Below are 16,421 nucleotides of genomic sequence, written 5' to 3' on the forward strand. Positions count from 1 at the left end.
CTCTGGCCACTGGGTGAAGGGCCGGCCGCCAAGACATGAGACATCAGCGGACTCGGCTGAAGGAGATTCCAGCTTATGTGCGATGTGTGGACACCGGTCTAAGTGTACCTACTGGCAGCAGGAGGCCAGAGCGGCAGCCGCTACGGTGGAGGTAGGCGCCAGCCCAGGGGCCGGGACTTGCATCTGGATGGCCCAGGGTGAGGTTGAGATGCAGCTGAACTGTTTGTCATCGCCCCGTGTGGCCCCTATCCGTGTTTCGATACAGGTGAATGGCCATATGCCCCAATGGAGTTGGATACAGGAGCTGCCTTTTCTGTGGTAGCGCAGAGCACCTGCAATCTTATAAAACGAGGTGTGCATATTTTTATCTGGCTGACACTTCGGCTCGTTTAGCCACTTATACAGAGGAACGACTGAATATTGTGGGTCCACCCTTGCTCTGGTAGTTCATGGCTGCCAATTTGTTCGCCTTCCCCTCATTGTTGTGCACGGAAGCGGCCCTAGCCTCTTGGGCTGAGATTGGATATACCAGCTGCAGTTGGATCAACAAAATAACCTCCAAATGGGATCTGGCGTCTGTGTGCGGTTGTGAGCAAGTTCCCCAAGGTTTTCCAGCCTGGTTCTGTTACCATTAAAAGTGCTGCGGCCCAGAACTCGGAGGCTCAACCACGATATTTTCGTGCCCGCCCGGTTCCTAAGGCTTTAGCGGAGAAAGTCGAGACCGAACTTGGCAGTTTGGAGAGTTTGGGCATCATTCGACTTGTCCGATTGGACGGCACTGGTGGTCCCCGGATAAGACAGTCCGCCTCTGCAGAGACTGTAAATTGATGGTGAACACGGCTTCAAGGTTATCCTTTACCAGGCATCGAGGATCTTAATGCTACATTGGCCAATGGCCGTACATTTACAAAACTGGACATGAGCAAAGCTTATCTACAGCTGGAGCTCGATAAATCCTCACTGAAGTATGTCATGATTAACATGAGTAAGGGTCTCTATGAGTACGCCCGGCTTCCGTTCGGAGTATCCTCAGCGTGTGCTGTTTTCCAGGGTAACAAGGAGAACATCCTACGTGGATTGTCCTGCATCACAGATTACTGAAGATGACGTGCTGGTCACAGGGGCCACAGACCAATAACACTGGCAGAACCTCGAGGCAGTGTTGAAACATTTTTCAGAGTATGGGGTCCGCCTGTGCCGTGTGAAGTGCGTGTTTCACACGAGGAAGTAGCATATTTGGGGGATCGTGATGGCCTGCAGCCGGTCGCCAAGAAAGTGAGAGCCATTAAAATGGCTCTCGCCCCGTGTGAAGTCACCGAGCTTCGCTCTTTTATTGGACTAGTAAACTATTATGGGCGATTCATTCCAAATCTGGCAACCAAAGTGCAACCCCCCCCCCGACTTGGTCCTCAAGAAGTGTCAAGCTTCTCAAGCAGCCTTGAGCAAAGTTCAGGATGAGACATTTAAGAATGTGAAACGGCGGTTGTCCTCTTTGGGGATGTTGACCCATTTCGACCCTTTAATGCCATTTACGTCATGTGTGATGCTTCACCGTAAGGGATTGGGGCAGTCCTATCCCAATGGGACGAGCAACGGCCATGAATGTCCAATCACCTTTGTCGCCTGAACGCTGCTCATAAGCAGGAAGGAGTTCTGATGAGTGTCGGAGGGGTTTGAGGATGCTGGTGGGAGGTCGGGTGCTGTGGTCCTGCGAGGTGGCAGCATGTGGTGACATTCCAAAGGGTCACCGCAAGGTGGAGTGCAAAGAAGAGACAGGGAGCACATATCCTGAAAGCACATATCCTGGCTTACCAGAATAGGTCATTTCATTCATTTGTCCGCCACATTTTCTACATTGTTCTCTTGGTCTGGCTGCTGGTACTGAGCAATGCTGCGACTGTCTCCCAGGCAGGATTTGTCACCTTGCTGGAGCGCCTGCTGCCAGTATATTGTTGGCTGCCTCTCCTCCACAGCATCCAGTAAATGGCTGTAATTCTGGGGTCTGGTTTCCTCGCTGCCATTGTCCTGGTTTGAATGACAACAAGTGCTGGAGAGCCATTTAAATGCAGGGCCCCCTTCATTTAGTTGCTCAGATGACCTCTGGGGTGGGCAAATCGGACTCTTTGTGCCTCAGGCATGCCATCTTTCACATGGGGGAAAAAACATTTATCTAAGTGTCTGTAAATTGCTCTGCAGGTCACACCACTGGGACCAGCGGGTATCACATCAAGTTTTTCACCGAAAGTCACACTGTTCAATTTTTCTGGAAAATCCCACCCAACTCTTTTCGGTATTTGTTTTAAGAAAACCTAGAAATCTCCGGAAAAAAAATCAAGATGATGTTGATTCTTGGCGTGCGATTTTGTCACCGCACCAGGTGAATTGCAGGAGAGCCCCGATCGGGGTCTGCGTCAGACGCGAGACGTTCCTCGAGTCACCCGACTCCCAGCGCTACCTGGATCACGATGGCTCATTTAAATTTCTGGACGCTGTACTCATCTGGCACATGGGAGTCAATAGCCACACCTGCGAGGTCTCAACGGGGCGCTGTTTAGCACTGGGTAGGCAGAGTAGTACACTGGCACCTAGGCAGCACCAGCTTGGCACCCTGGCAGTGCCCGGTCACCAGTGCAAAGGCTACGGGTGGTCCATGCCCATGAAAAGGAGGGGTACTTTGGGGGGGGGGGGTTTGAGGGTGTGGAAAAAACGGTCGGGGGGGGGGGGGTGAAAGGAGGGGATGCTGAAAAGGAGAGAGGGGTGGTGGTGTTGATCAGAGAAGCCTTTCAAATGGTGCCCCAATCTGAGAGGAGCCGGTCCTGCTCGTGAGTTCATCTCCCCAGTGCAGGAAAACGTCCTGAGCATGACCTCGACAGGGAGAAACTCCGAGGCCCAAACGATCGCCTATGCGCCGTTGGATAGCGACGTCATGCCCGGCACTGCAGCCGCCCAGAAACATCCCGCCAAACGTGCCGGGACCGGATTCGGATGCTTTTCTGGTTAATTGCACCCTCAATCTCTTTAACTAGCTGATTCCTTTACAATGGAAGCTGATATGGAAACTCCTCTTTTAAACCACTGCACATAAGTTGGAACTGCATTGAACTAGATATTAGTAATGATGTTTTCAGCAGATGACGATGTTGGTCCATTTAATCTACTCTTCCAAAATCAGTTTCCATACTGTGATACCTGTAAAGCTTATAATCTTTTGCTTAAAGGATTTAACCCCAGTCTTTTCTTCATAAAAACCTGCTCGGGTTTTCTGCTTTGCCATCTCCTCTGGCAAGCTGTTCCATAAGACTGTCACACCCTCACATAAAAAATATTTCATAAATTTCTCACTGCCTGTTGATACTCTTAACTTGAAAAAGTGTCCCCTAGTTCTCAAACTGTTTGTTCAAAAGGACTTTCCTGTTCCCAAATTCAACACAGTTGAGAAAACCTTAATCAAGTCCCCTATCTTACCCGATACTTCTTCAGAGTGATTTAGCCCACGGTTCAATAAATAGCCATGTACAGGCTTCCACTGGACTCTATTTTTGTTCAATTCTTTAAAAAAAAATTTAGAGTACCCAATAAATTTTTTCCAATTAAGGGGCAATTTAGTGTGGCCAATCCACCTACCCTGCACATCTTTGGGTTGTGGGGGTGAAACCCACGCAAACACGGGGAGAATGTGCAAACTCCACACGGACAGTGACCCAGAGCCGGGATCGAACCTGGGACCTCGGCGCCGTGTGGCTACAGGGCTAACCCACTGCGCCACCGTGCTGCCCTTTTGTTCAGTTCTATGGGATTGACTTCGGTTTGCCACATAACACAGGTTCAGCACCTGCAATTCCTGATGGCTTTACCACTCGGCTCGAAGCACTTTTGTGGTTGGCCCTCATTTTGGTGTTAAGGATGAGCTTTCAGTGAGATTCCTATTGGCAGCTCGTCCATTGAGAAACCAATTGGCACCAGAATCCAACTCAACTAAATTTCAGTCTGTTTAATCAGAGACAAATTTGATCAATTGAGACCAGTTGCACTGGCTTTGTGAGAAAATTGGGGGGGGGGGGAATGATCCCAGCGCATTTGTGCATCATTTAGGGTGCATTATTCTACAGTGCAGTCCCACTTTTGTAGTTTTTCAAGTAAATTGAAACTAGGAGGCAAGCTGCAATTGGGACACTGGATAAACTGGGTGGAAATCAATGTGCTGCTGGCTCACTGCACCAGATTTACAAAGAAACCATGGCTGGAATAGGAATTTAATTTCAGACGAATTTGAAAGTTGCTTCAGTTCACCGAAGAACAAAATAATCAGGCTCCCAGTATTCAATCTTCGCTCCTGCTGTGATTCATATATGCTTTCTTAGTGGAAATAAAAATTTAGGAGTGACAGGTATGGCCACTAGGAAATATTTGCTGCTTATGAAAATTATTAAATTTGAGCCCTAGATTGGGTCCACGGAGGTTCCTTCATTCAATTAACTTATAACTCCACACAATAATCGATCTATGGGCAGAGATCCTTATCTTTAGCTTCTCTCCTCGGAGCAGGCTGAAGCACAGGTCTCCAAAGTTGAAATGTGATGAATCAGGTTAGTGATTAGTTCCTGCATCACCTCTCTCGCACAGACAGCTCAGACTTGAACTTCTTGAGGTGTTTAGTGGCACTATCAATCCACAACAGCACATTGTAGGCACAGCGCAAAACAATTTGCTGGTTGCCAATAAAGAGAGTTAATGATTGGATCAAAAAGCTAATTAAGACTGCCTGGTTTTTATTTTAAACTTTAGTTGGTCATAACTTCTTGAAAATTCAAAACAGCGGATCAGACAGCAGCAATATTGTTCCAAGGAAGGTTGATAAAATCAGTGAAGTGTTTACACTTGACGTCTGAATCTCGGAATTTTTGGTATTCCTTAGCGATGCGCCATCTCAAGCGCAATTGAGTGTCCCAGTCTTTAAAACGTATCACCAATAGCAACATTTGTTTTTAAGGTTGGTGGGCACATTCATGAATTTCATTTTGAAAATTGACCAGGGCAGCACGGTGGCACAACAGTTAGCAGTGCTGCCCCTCAGTGCCAGGGACCCGGGATCTTTTCCGACTTTGGGTGACTGTCTGTGTGGAGTTTGCACATTACCCCCAGTCTCTCCGTGGGATTCCTCAGGGTGCTCCGGTTTCATCCCACAGTTCAAAAATGTGCAGGTTAGGTGGATTTAGAATGCTAAATTACCCCTTAGGGTGGGGTTGCAGGATTCGGCCGAGGGCGGGTACTCTTTCGAAGGGTCGGCGCAGACTCGACGGGCCGAATGGCTTCCTTCTGTAGAGATTCTATGAAACATGGGGCATAAAGTGTGAGGCTGCCTGTGAAGCTAATGCACCAGGGTTCAGCTCCATGCTTTGCACTGTGGCCAGCAATGACTAGTACTGGGAAGAGGGTGTTGCAATTTCTTCTGTGTAAACTGTAATTAAGTAAGTAGCATTTAAGGTGTTTATTTCGGTGGGCCAAAGCTGAGGAACACGGAACGGTTGAGGACTCTGGGTCTGTAATCGTTGGAGTTCAGAAGAATGAGAGGTGATCTTATTGAAACTAACAGGCTACTGCATGGCCTGGATAGAGTGGCCGTGGAGAGGATGTTTCCACTTGTAGGAAAAACTAGAAGCAGAGGATAGAATCTCAGACTAAAGGGGCGATCCTTTAAAACCGAGATGGGGAGGAATTTCTTCAGCCAGAGGGTGGTGATTCTGTGGAGCACTTTGCCGCAGAAGGATATGGGGGCCAAATAATGAGTGTCTTTAAAACAGTTTTTGGATCTATAAGAGGATCCGGGGTTATGGGGAGAAGGCAGGAGAATAGGGATGAGAAAAATATCAGCCATGATTAAATGGCGAAGCAGACTCGATGGGCCGAGTGGCCTAATTCTGCTCCTATGTCTTATGGTCTAAATGTTAGGAGTTAGTCCATTAGGTCTAATAATCACACTGAAATCTATCTGACCAATAAAACACTCTCATGTACAAAAGTGTATACAGTTTTTCAGGCCCATCTATTCAAACTGAAGAAAACCTTCAGTATTCTTGCTTACAGAATTTTACCCAAGGTGATTTAGAAAATAAAAGTCTGGGAAATTGTGCTGCTGTTATACTGTATGACTGCTCAGTGCACTTGTTTACAATTCTTTTTGAAGTGGAAACTTACTCATTTTAGGAAAGATTATATCTAAATATGTTAAGTTTTCAGACACTCGTATTCAATGGCATATCTTACAAGACCACAGGATAATCTTCATCTTCATCGCCTGTGCAGTAACCTGGCAGAGTGCATCATCCACCCGTCACAGAACTTGATTGAAAGCAGTGGGATAAAAATGGGACTGGTTCAGCAATGGGTGAGCAGTCCACCATGTCAGATTACCGTAGTGGAAATGAAAATGACCCTACGTGTGGGAACAGGTTCCTGTCTGTGCAGATATATCTGACCTCATGTGGAGCAATGCCTGGACAGCTTTAATGGTCTTCTACCCTGCTGGGAGAGGCATAATAAATCCAAAATTCCTGCTCTGATCTCTATCCTGTGACTGTTGTTGGAAAGTGCGTACTCATGCGGAAGTCAGGTGAGGGAAAGATCATGCTCAGTTGTGCTAATTGGAGTTGAATAGCCCTCAGCCATTGACCATCTCGAGTCAGATCGGAGCAGCCAGGGAATTATTCTTCAACTTCTTTTTGTTCCCTAGTTTAAAAAAAAACTCCACTCCACTTATTCTACTCGCTCTAATAGACGTTTAATACTTCGGGCAAATAATTAAGAAGGTAATCATAACTAGTGGTAATAAATGGCAGCATAATCTCATAAAAGGATTAAGGTACATTTATCATTTGAAATATAATAATAATAATCTTTATTGTTACAAGTAAGCTTTCATTAACACTGCAATGACGTTACTGTGAAAAGTCCCCCGTCACCACATTCCGGCGCCTGTTTGGACACACGAAGAGAGAATTCAGAATGTCCAAATTGCCTAACAGCATGTCTTTCGGGACCTGTGAGTGGAAACTGGAGAACCTGGAGGAAACCCACGCAGACAGGGGGAGAACGTGCAGACTCCGCACAGACAGTGACCCAAGCCGGGAATCGAACCTGGGACCCTGCCTCTGTGAAGCAACAATGCTAACCACTGTGCTACCGTACCATGCAATGATAAAATCATTAATTTTATCTCAAAATCTATATAGTTATGAATCTAGGCAGCTGTTGCCCTCTCCCACCACATTCATAAATACAGTCATGCACAGTAAAAAGTGTGGCAGTTTTTTTTCCCAAATTTGTTACCCAATTAGATTGCCAGCCTTCACCCACTTTCTATTCAACCAGAATCCGCCCTGCCTTTAACAATGCGGATCCATCATTTACTGCTAGAAGGTGCTTTTCTAAATGCCAAGACTGGTCCCTACTAGCTTATCCTTCTCGAGATGGTGCATTTCAGTAGAGTGCAGTATTGCAACACATAGCTCACCACATAGGATCAAATGCAAAAGACAGTTCACAATGAAATGAAAATCGCTTATTGTCACGAGTAGGCTTCAATGAAGTTACTGTGAAAAGCCCCTAGTCGCCACATTCCGGCGCCTGTCCGGGGAGGCTGGTACGGGAATCGAACCGTGCTGCTGGCCTGCCTGGGTCTGCTTTAAAAGCCAGCGATTTAGCCCAGTAAGCTAAACCAGCATGTGCATAGAGACAAAGCCAGGAGCAGGAATAGACAATTTGGTCCATCAAGTTGGTTACCTCCAGACCCCAAAATTATGACTCTATCATAGGCTTCCCCTTCCCCACCAGGATCCCTGATTCCTTCCCCAGGGAGAAAAAAACACGATGAAACATGAGCAATATCGCACCTTTGAAGTTGAACAATCAGTTCCCAGATACTCCAGAGAGGAAAACAATGAATGCCGAGTTAAGGAACGTGTTGAGATAGATCATCAATATTTGGTCAAAGATATGTGATTTAAGGAAGGCTTTGAAGCAAGGCAGGGGAAATAAGAGGGTTTGGGGAGGGAATTCCAGAGCACGGAACTTCAGCCCCCAAGTCTGAATGTAGGGCGAGGGTTGCACACAAGGCCAGAGTAAGAAGCCAAGAGTTTCGGGAGCGGGTGTGTTGGGGAGAAGATTACAAAGATAAAGTGGGGTGAATCCGTAAAGGGCTAAATAACTTTAAATTTCTGAATACTCTTTCTCAATAAATATAGATCCAACTCCCCTTTAAATGTAGGTACAGGAGAACATTTGACTATTCAGTTTAGAGCCTGTGTGGTTGCATCTTTTAGACTCTTTTAGACTTATCTTGCTGTCCAACTTAAACAATCTGCTTACTTCATCTTCCACCATGTCCTCCCTCAAACTTTTCTTCAGCAAAAGTGAATTCAGTTATTTAAACCTTTCTTCATAACTTCACCCCTCCAAAGCCGAAACTCTATCTCACCCACGTGTCCTTTGAGGCACCGTGACCCAAACGGCACAGCATTTTCCAAGACCATCCTCACCATAGATCTATAAAATGCCAGCATAAAGTGTCCTCCTGCCTTGCAAGCCAACACTTTACATTGACTGAACTCCTTCAGGGTTTGATCAATGATCATGGGCTTACTCAGAATCTGTGAAAAGAACATCAAATGCTTACCGCCAGAACTAGGCCCATTTTGAATTTGCAAAACCGATCAACACGAGCCACTGGAAACATTATAGTGCAACGTCAGTTCTTTTTAGACAAACATTTCTCTACTTTATTAAAACGTACACTTACCTAAAACATCTTCAATTGTCCCTTGTGACCTCGTCCTAAGTTTGAATGGAAAGGAAGTCTCCATTCGGTACATCGACAGCACTTCCTGCTTTTCTCAGACTCGCTCCAAACACAGAATCTATCTCTTGCTCGAACTTTCGATAAAGCTCAGACTGAACACAAACCAGTTAATTCCATCTAGGCTCCCCAGAGTGAGCTTGTGCGTTGCCAAGCAGATGAGGTAAGCATATTTGGCAAACAGGAACCAGTGCTGAATTAGTTAGTCGTCAGTGTTTTGGTAATGATTGAGGTGCCATAATCCACAATGATGAGCTGCAGGTGCTTCAAGGGACTTGCCATAATATTACTGGAATAATAAGTTCAATTTGTCTTTATTTCCCTCTTTTTTTTTGAAAACATATATAAAGAAAAAATAACATCAAAGTTGTTATGTTCCTATTGTCATAAAACTATCTTTACACTTGTTCATGGTTTGGCACAGATTTTTGCAAGTAGTGCATGTGTTATTGTACATTATCACCGGTGAAGAAGCCCTATTGCTCTTTAGAGCATAGAGCCAGCAGTCTTATTAAGATATTTAATCTTTCAAGATACACAACAATTACATCTCTTCTAATTCCAGCACTTCCATTTTTTGTTTGATCACTGACAAGGCCTCTGAATAATTCTTCTTTTGTGAAACATTATCCCGAAGAATACTAAACATAAGCGCAATTGTTCTGCCGGAAAAAAACTAATCTTCTTCAAACATAGGTAAAACTCAAAAGGCCCCATTTTTACTGAGAGCAAACTGCAGTCATTTCTGCTGCAGGAAAACAACCAAATAATTTATTCCGTGGTTCAAAGGGTTTCAAATTTTTTTTTTTTTTGCAGAAGCTGTAGAAAATGTAGAGAGTCTACTAAAATGTTGTCAAGGATTAAGAAAAACTGAAGAAGTGAAATAGCAGTACTAATGGCAACCATGTTAATTATATCACAGCCAAGTCAGAACAAAAGTTATCCCTCAATTAGTTTGCCATTCTAGGAGATCTCATGCAAATAATTCCTTTCGAAAGGGGGAGCGGGGTGGGGGGAAACTGCCTCTGGCATGCAATTCGTGCGTCAAAAGAGGGGAGGTGGGAGGGGTGGATCAGGGGACAGTGCCTGGGCTTAGAAGGTGCTGGGGAAGCAAAGGGTGCATCTCAGCCACTGTAGTGCTGTATTACCTCAGTTTTTCAAGAGAGGCTGTCACAGATGGGTTCTTGTGCTGCTGTTCACGCTCTGCTCTCTTTACCTTACTCTTCTCATCCCCTGACAATTTTAATGTTGCCTTGTGACGGTACATTTTTTTGTGGATGGGACCGTTACTGGCAGGAATACTTGAAGTATCAGAGCTTCTGTCAGAAATGCCACCTCGCATGCCAGAACTGAAATGAAATTCATTGTTAGGACCGGTTGGTGCAGCAATATGAGGAACTGTGGATTTTGCAGGATTTTTGTTACTTAAGGCCTTGGCTGTTGCTCTCCGGTTTTTAGCAGGCAAAGAACTATTTGATTTCTTTTTGGATTCTGACACTGTACCACCCAAAATATTCAAAGTTTTCCATTTCAGGCTGTTTATCTCAAGCGACTGGCATGTACCTGAGGCAATGTTCTGACCCCCAGGGCTCCAGATTGGTTCAATAGAAGCCATCATAAAACGTTGGACTTCAGCCATTCCAGAGGCAATATTGGAAAGTATATTACTGGGTTCTTCAAATTCTCTCTGGTCATCGACTAAGAGATTGTTACTGTTTGTGACACTCTGCCCAGCCCAACCAATGCTTGCCCTTTTACTCAAAGGCCAGGTGCTATTTCCCCCATTTTGCTTTCGACCCCGTACAGCAGCAGGTCCTCGATGTGGAAGGGTCTCATTAAGCAGCTGAACACAAGGTGATGTGCTATTTTTATTAACAAGTGCATCCAATGACTTGCTGCTCGCTATGGGCAGCTGTGCCTGATCATTCCTTTTAGCTTGCGCCGCACTGATCGATTTTCTTGAGTTTTTGGAAGTGCCAGCACTCTGATGCGAATTACTTTTGTTTTGAGTTTTCTCAGTCGCTTTAGCAGATTTTGGCTTCCTTGGTTTTTTTGGACCTTTTGGGAGTGAGCTTTGGTTTGAGCCCGCATGCTTACTTGAGATGCTTTTCTTCTTAGCTTTTTGTCCTCTCGTACTGTTATTTAACTTCAGCATGCCAGCTTGCTTTTCGAATGGGCCTGTTTCGGTCATCTCGCTGGTATCTTCGTTATTAAAGGTATGAAACTGAAATTGATGATTATTCAAAATAAATGTCTCAGTTGATTGATCATGTGTCTGGGGTACTGCACCCCATTTCATTTCATTTGCGTCTCCAAGCATTGTCTGAGTGTGCTGCTGAAAGTCTTTGGGTTTGCCTGACGTTTTGACCTCTGGTCCCACTATCTCAGGTGAAAGGTCGGGTGTAATGGGTGGGGAAATCTCAGACAGAGTCACTTGCCTGAACCTATCGGGAGTGAAGTTTGAGATGTCAAGGAGATCAGCAGATTCCTTTAGAGGTGCAACTTCATCAACACTTTGCTGAATTATAAGCTTGGGGCTGCAATGGGCTAAAAAGTCATCACTCATATCATCCTCACCATCATTTTCACATGATTTCAAACTTAAAGAGCTAAAATTATTGGCGTTGGCTGACAAAGAACCCACTGAATCAAAACTGATGAGTCTGGTGTCATCTGGAGCTACTGAATCTCGATGGAGCTGAAAATTGCCATCACCGTCTTCTATTATGCATGATTGATAGTTGGCATTTGACTGCAGCGGCTGGTTATGGGAATAATCCTTGCTAAGCACAAGTTCATCGCTGTGCATTTCTATTTGTTGATAATTGTCATTAATGGTTCTTGAAAGATTAGTGCCTTCTATTGGTAGCGATTCTACACCAACCATACTAGTTGACAGGACGGCAGGTGCTCTGCCAATAGCTGAATACTCCTGTTTTGTATGCCACAACTTTTCAAAGCTTTGTTTTTTCTCCTGGTAAAGAGGAGACTGCTGCTGTTCAGATTCGGAGGGAGGGGACATTACACAACTTTGAGTGAGATTCGAAGGGTTGAAATGATTCAGTGGCTTGGAAGCAATGACAGAATGATGTGGGAAGTAGGAGAGCCCAGTATGGCTTATGGAATCGGATGCATCCAGCAGTGTCTGTAAATACCCCCCAGGGATTACTTGCACAGAAGATGCAGCATTAGCAGATGGCACAGGCTTCTCAGTAGAGCAGGTGGCGGGTGAAAAAGTAGAATTCTTAGCAGCAGCCTTTGAGTGGCACGATTTAGATAAATGGGAGTTGTCTGGGACACAATGAACGGCATTAGTTAGAAGGCTACCTGAACTATTCTGTTTCGTTGCAGCTGAATCTATCTCACTGGCATTTGTCATTGTCTCAATGTCATTATTCACTGCCATCTTGATCTTCTTGCTGGTGTTTTTCAGTTTGGCTTCTGCTTTTAATTTCAGTCTTTTTAGCCTGCCTTTCTCCTTTGCTCGGCTCTCAAACCTTCCTTGCAATTTACTTCTCATCGAGGCACTCCCTGATGTAATGTTGCTGGAGCATGAGCCATTTGCACAGCTAGGGATTTCTATTGCGACTGTCTGGGCATCTACAAAGTCCATCTCTTCTCTATCAGCAAAGGTCAGCCTTTTAGTCTTAACCGGGTCAAAAGAGCATGCAATCTGCTTGTTGGGCCCCAGCTCAAGTCGAACTCTACGTGCCCTGTGTCTGTTTGCAATTTGTTTGCTTTTCCTTTTGGCAGGATGAGCAAGAAACACATTAGACACGGTACTATTTAAATGCAGCCTCTTCCTTCTTTCAATAGGCACTGACAACAGACGCTTAGATTGTTTTTGACACCAAAATTCCTTTAAAGGTGCAAGCTTTTCATATTTACCTAGTGCTTCAGCAGTCAAATTGACACTTGTCTGGGTGGCATCAATTTTACTCACTTTCACTCGCATATCCTTCTGCCCTTTGAACCTATTAATAATTATATATTTAATAATAACTGGCGGTCCTCTCCGAGCTGACTTTCGGCGCTTTCGTGGGCACCATTCATCATCATCTTCTTTCTTCGGACCGTCCGCTGGCCATTCCTTCTTTCCCGAAATCTTTTCACTTTCTATGGAGTCAACATCGTACAAGTAGTCATCGCTGTACCGCACTTTCCTTTTGGCACGCAATGCATAATTTAATTGGCCAGAGCAATTTGCATTTTGTCTTGAAAGATACCTAATACTGTCCACGTTGCCTTTAATGGTGTCATAAGAGGAGTCTGTTCCATAGCTGTCGTCACTGTACTCGCCTGAATCTTCAACGGAATGATTTGCTTCGAAGAACTGGTTCCTTTTAGAAGTTGCATACAGCTTTACATCCACAGTGCCACCATATTTCTGCATTCCCGCCCTCTCTTCCGCTTGGTCGTCCTCATCCCAGATGTCAATTTCATCAGATTTGATTTGCGATGGATCGGAGTTCATTTTCATGGAGGCTTTGCCTTCCTTTTTTGTGCAGTTTGTGATGACGTTCGGAAAAAAGCTTAACTGCGCTTCTTCCTGAAGTACATTCGTCTTTTCCCTGACATTGTCTTGAAACGACTCGTACCTAATCTTTAAAGAGCAGACATCGCTGCTGAGAGTTGACTCATCATCAAACATGTAATTGTCCACCTCTTCCTCGGCAAAAAGATTGACCGAGAGCTCATTTTTTGAGCACAGGTCAAGCAGTTCTATTTTGCTCTCGCTAATAAAAGACTCAAAATAAGCCCAATCCTGGCTAGGGTTTGATAGTAAAGCTTCCTCTCCATTGCATTTGTCCAGCAGTAATCCTTCATAGTAATGTTTTTGAGTAATATCTTCCGACTCACTGTCAGATTTCTCCACATCTCTTTTGTCTGTAGTCCTAGATTTGTGTACAGTAAAACTTAACAATTGGTCTGAAAGCAGCTGATCCCCGTATCTTGCACTTTCCCCTGTACTCATGCACTGAATCCCTATATCGGAGGCCGTGCAGGTGTCGCAATCCTTGTTCATGTCACCTATTTTCATGCTTATTCCAGGTTCTGCATCAATGCTTTCTTTTGACTCAATGAAGCAGCCCAAACAGGTTCTGCTCTGTTGCATCAAGCAATCATCAGACAGCGACGGAATGCCTTTGGGCTCCATATACCTGAATGGGGCTTTGTCAGAGTCCTCTGGTACGGACAAATAATTCACACCCTTTGTGACACCAGATGTAAGGGAAATGGCGTGTGTGGAGGAATCATTTGAAGTATGTTCAGGCACATCAGCTAGTCTTAGAGGAGATGGTGGGTCCAACAGGCAGGCCTCTTTCGAAGTTGGTAAAGATAACACCCTAGGGCCCAGTTCATTTTCTTTTGGTGAAATGAAAGATGATAAGGTAACTGCAACATCTGCTGTACTGTAAGACTTCATAAGTTTCCCTCCACCACATGATTCTACATGGAAGGAAAAAAGTTAAATAATTTCAGTGCACAGTTCCCATTTTAGGCTCTTCAGATAAACAATTTAAAGGACATGACTAAAGAGAGATAAGAAACATTACACGCAAATGTCTTCAATCTTGAACCAAGAGGAATAATTTTGATGTAAGGGAACTGAAGTAGCCAGCATACAGAATTTATTATTGCTATCAAACTACAATTATCTCAATAAAAGCTGAAAGGATATGGCAGAACTTGTTAAAATCTCATTATGATTTATAGCTTAGTTTTCATCCAGGCTCCAAGTCAGTGTTATTCTGAGAATTATTCATTCATTTAATTTGTTAATTAATCTTTCATTAAAATGTGTCATTGGGGCAAAAAATGAAATGATCACAGTTTTGAAAGACTAATCACCTCAGTAACTATGGATGTAAACTGTGAAATTTTAAACAGACTGGAATCTGCCTTTACAACCACAATAAAAAGGAAGATTTGAGTAGAATGCTAATTCTGCTGACCTTTATGTTTCCACCTCTTTTATCCATATGCATTACTGTTTGTATATTATATATATATATACTATCTATATGCACATACATATAAATCGCTTGATTGACTGCATTATTGCACACCAAGTCTCAAGCCCAAGTGTAGTCATTATATAAATGGAGATTAGAGGAGGAAATATATGGGTGCACAGACACTTGGCGCGTTTACCAGCCGCATCCCGCCAGAATCGGGATGGGACGCATCCGGTAGATCCCGCAAGGTGCCTCACCGGGGGGGTCTCCCGACGGTCGTTACGCCTTGCACGATCTAACGAGATCTCGTGATCTGGATACTGCCCACAACGGAGGAATTCAGACTTGCATAGTTACGTATGCCCCGATGCTGGATCTAACCGCCACCTTGGATCGATCAGCCTCACCGAAGACTGACCAGGGACCAGGCGGAATCGCATTTGAGGAAGTCTCCCAGGCGATCCAAGACCTCGGGTGGTTGGTGATGTCCTGGCAGTCTGGCACCCTAGCAGTGCCTCCAGGATGCCACCGCTGGCACTGCCGGAGCGCCGTTTGCTGCCATGCTGGCAGTGTTAGGGTGACTTTTTGCACACGCCAAGGATTGGGCCAGGGGGTGCCCTGCCCATATGAGGTGGGGGGGAGTTCCAGGACCCGCCAACAGGTGGGTTGGAGTGTTGGGGGCACCTGGGAGGTTGAGAGACAGGTGTGCCATTTTCAAATGGCACTCATATCTCTACCTGCACTGACGAATGGAGCTCCTCAGTGCTGGAAATGTGACTGAGTGCGGCCTCGGTGGGGCGTTCCCCGCTGAGGCCAAACAAAAGAGAACCGTTCGATACAGGATCGTTCCTGCCACAACAAAGAACCACCCCGCTAATCTTCCCCAGAATGGGAATCTGTTGTTTATTCGTTAGTTTGCGCCCTTAAAAGCTAGACATTCTGCACATATTGTTAGATTTGCTTATGCGCCTATATTTTAAAAAATAAATTTAGAATACCCAATTGTTTTTTTTTCCAATTAAGGGGCAATTTAGCGTGGCTAATCCACCTAACCTACACATCTATGGGCTATGAGTGTGAAACACACACAGACATGGGAACTTATGCGTCTATATTGATAATGGAAGTTGCATACCTTAAACTTGTCAATGTCAATACACCCTCTTACCAGTAGTGCTGTTGTGGTAGGAAATGGGTAGGGGTAGAGTCAGGAATTTTATTCCCGCATGATAAGTGTTTACAGGAAGTTTTCATTAAATTATGGACAAAATAGTTCACCATGGAACCTAACATTAGTTGATATCCTATAGTTAAGCATAAATATTCAGGTAAAATGGGTTTCGAAGACATTGGACAATTGGACAGGAGTGCCCGAGCATAATTCAGTCCTCATTTTAAAGTCAAGCATCCTGTTATTTTTATATCTTCATTATAAACTCCTATGCTCTCCTGTATAATGCAAACTCCCTATGTAAACTTGTCATGCCGTATTACGCCATCCCAGCCATGGAACGGGATTCTCCGACCTCCCCCCCCCCCCCCCCCCCCCCCCCCCGGCTGTCATGCCCCTCCCGCCAGCGTGGATCAAACCACCTATCTTACCGGCGGGA

General features: G+C 44.8%; 1 protein-coding gene across 1 annotated transcript in view; it reads right to left on the bottom strand.

The window, feature by feature from the left end:
- Nucleotides 1-16,421, bottom strand: part of nexmifb (neurite extension and migration factor b) — a 313,433-nt gene that overhangs the window by 13,907 nt on the left and 283,105 nt on the right. The window contains exons 4-5 of the mRNA XM_038774952.1: nt 10,000-14,302; nt 8,795-9,140 (exon numbers count right to left, since the gene is read on the bottom strand). Of these exons, the coding sequence (XP_038630880.1) occupies nt 9,050-9,140; nt 10,000-14,302 (4,394 nt within the window). The 3' untranslated portion in view covers nt 8,795-9,049. The remainder of the gene's footprint in view (nt 1-8,794; nt 9,141-9,999; nt 14,303-16,421) is intronic.

The sequence above is a fragment of the Scyliorhinus canicula genome, chromosome 17, assembly GCF_902713615.1.
Source record: "Scyliorhinus canicula chromosome 17, sScyCan1.1, whole genome shotgun sequence".
In the NCBI taxonomy this organism is placed as follows: Eukaryota; Metazoa; Chordata; class Chondrichthyes; order Carcharhiniformes; family Scyliorhinidae; genus Scyliorhinus; species Scyliorhinus canicula.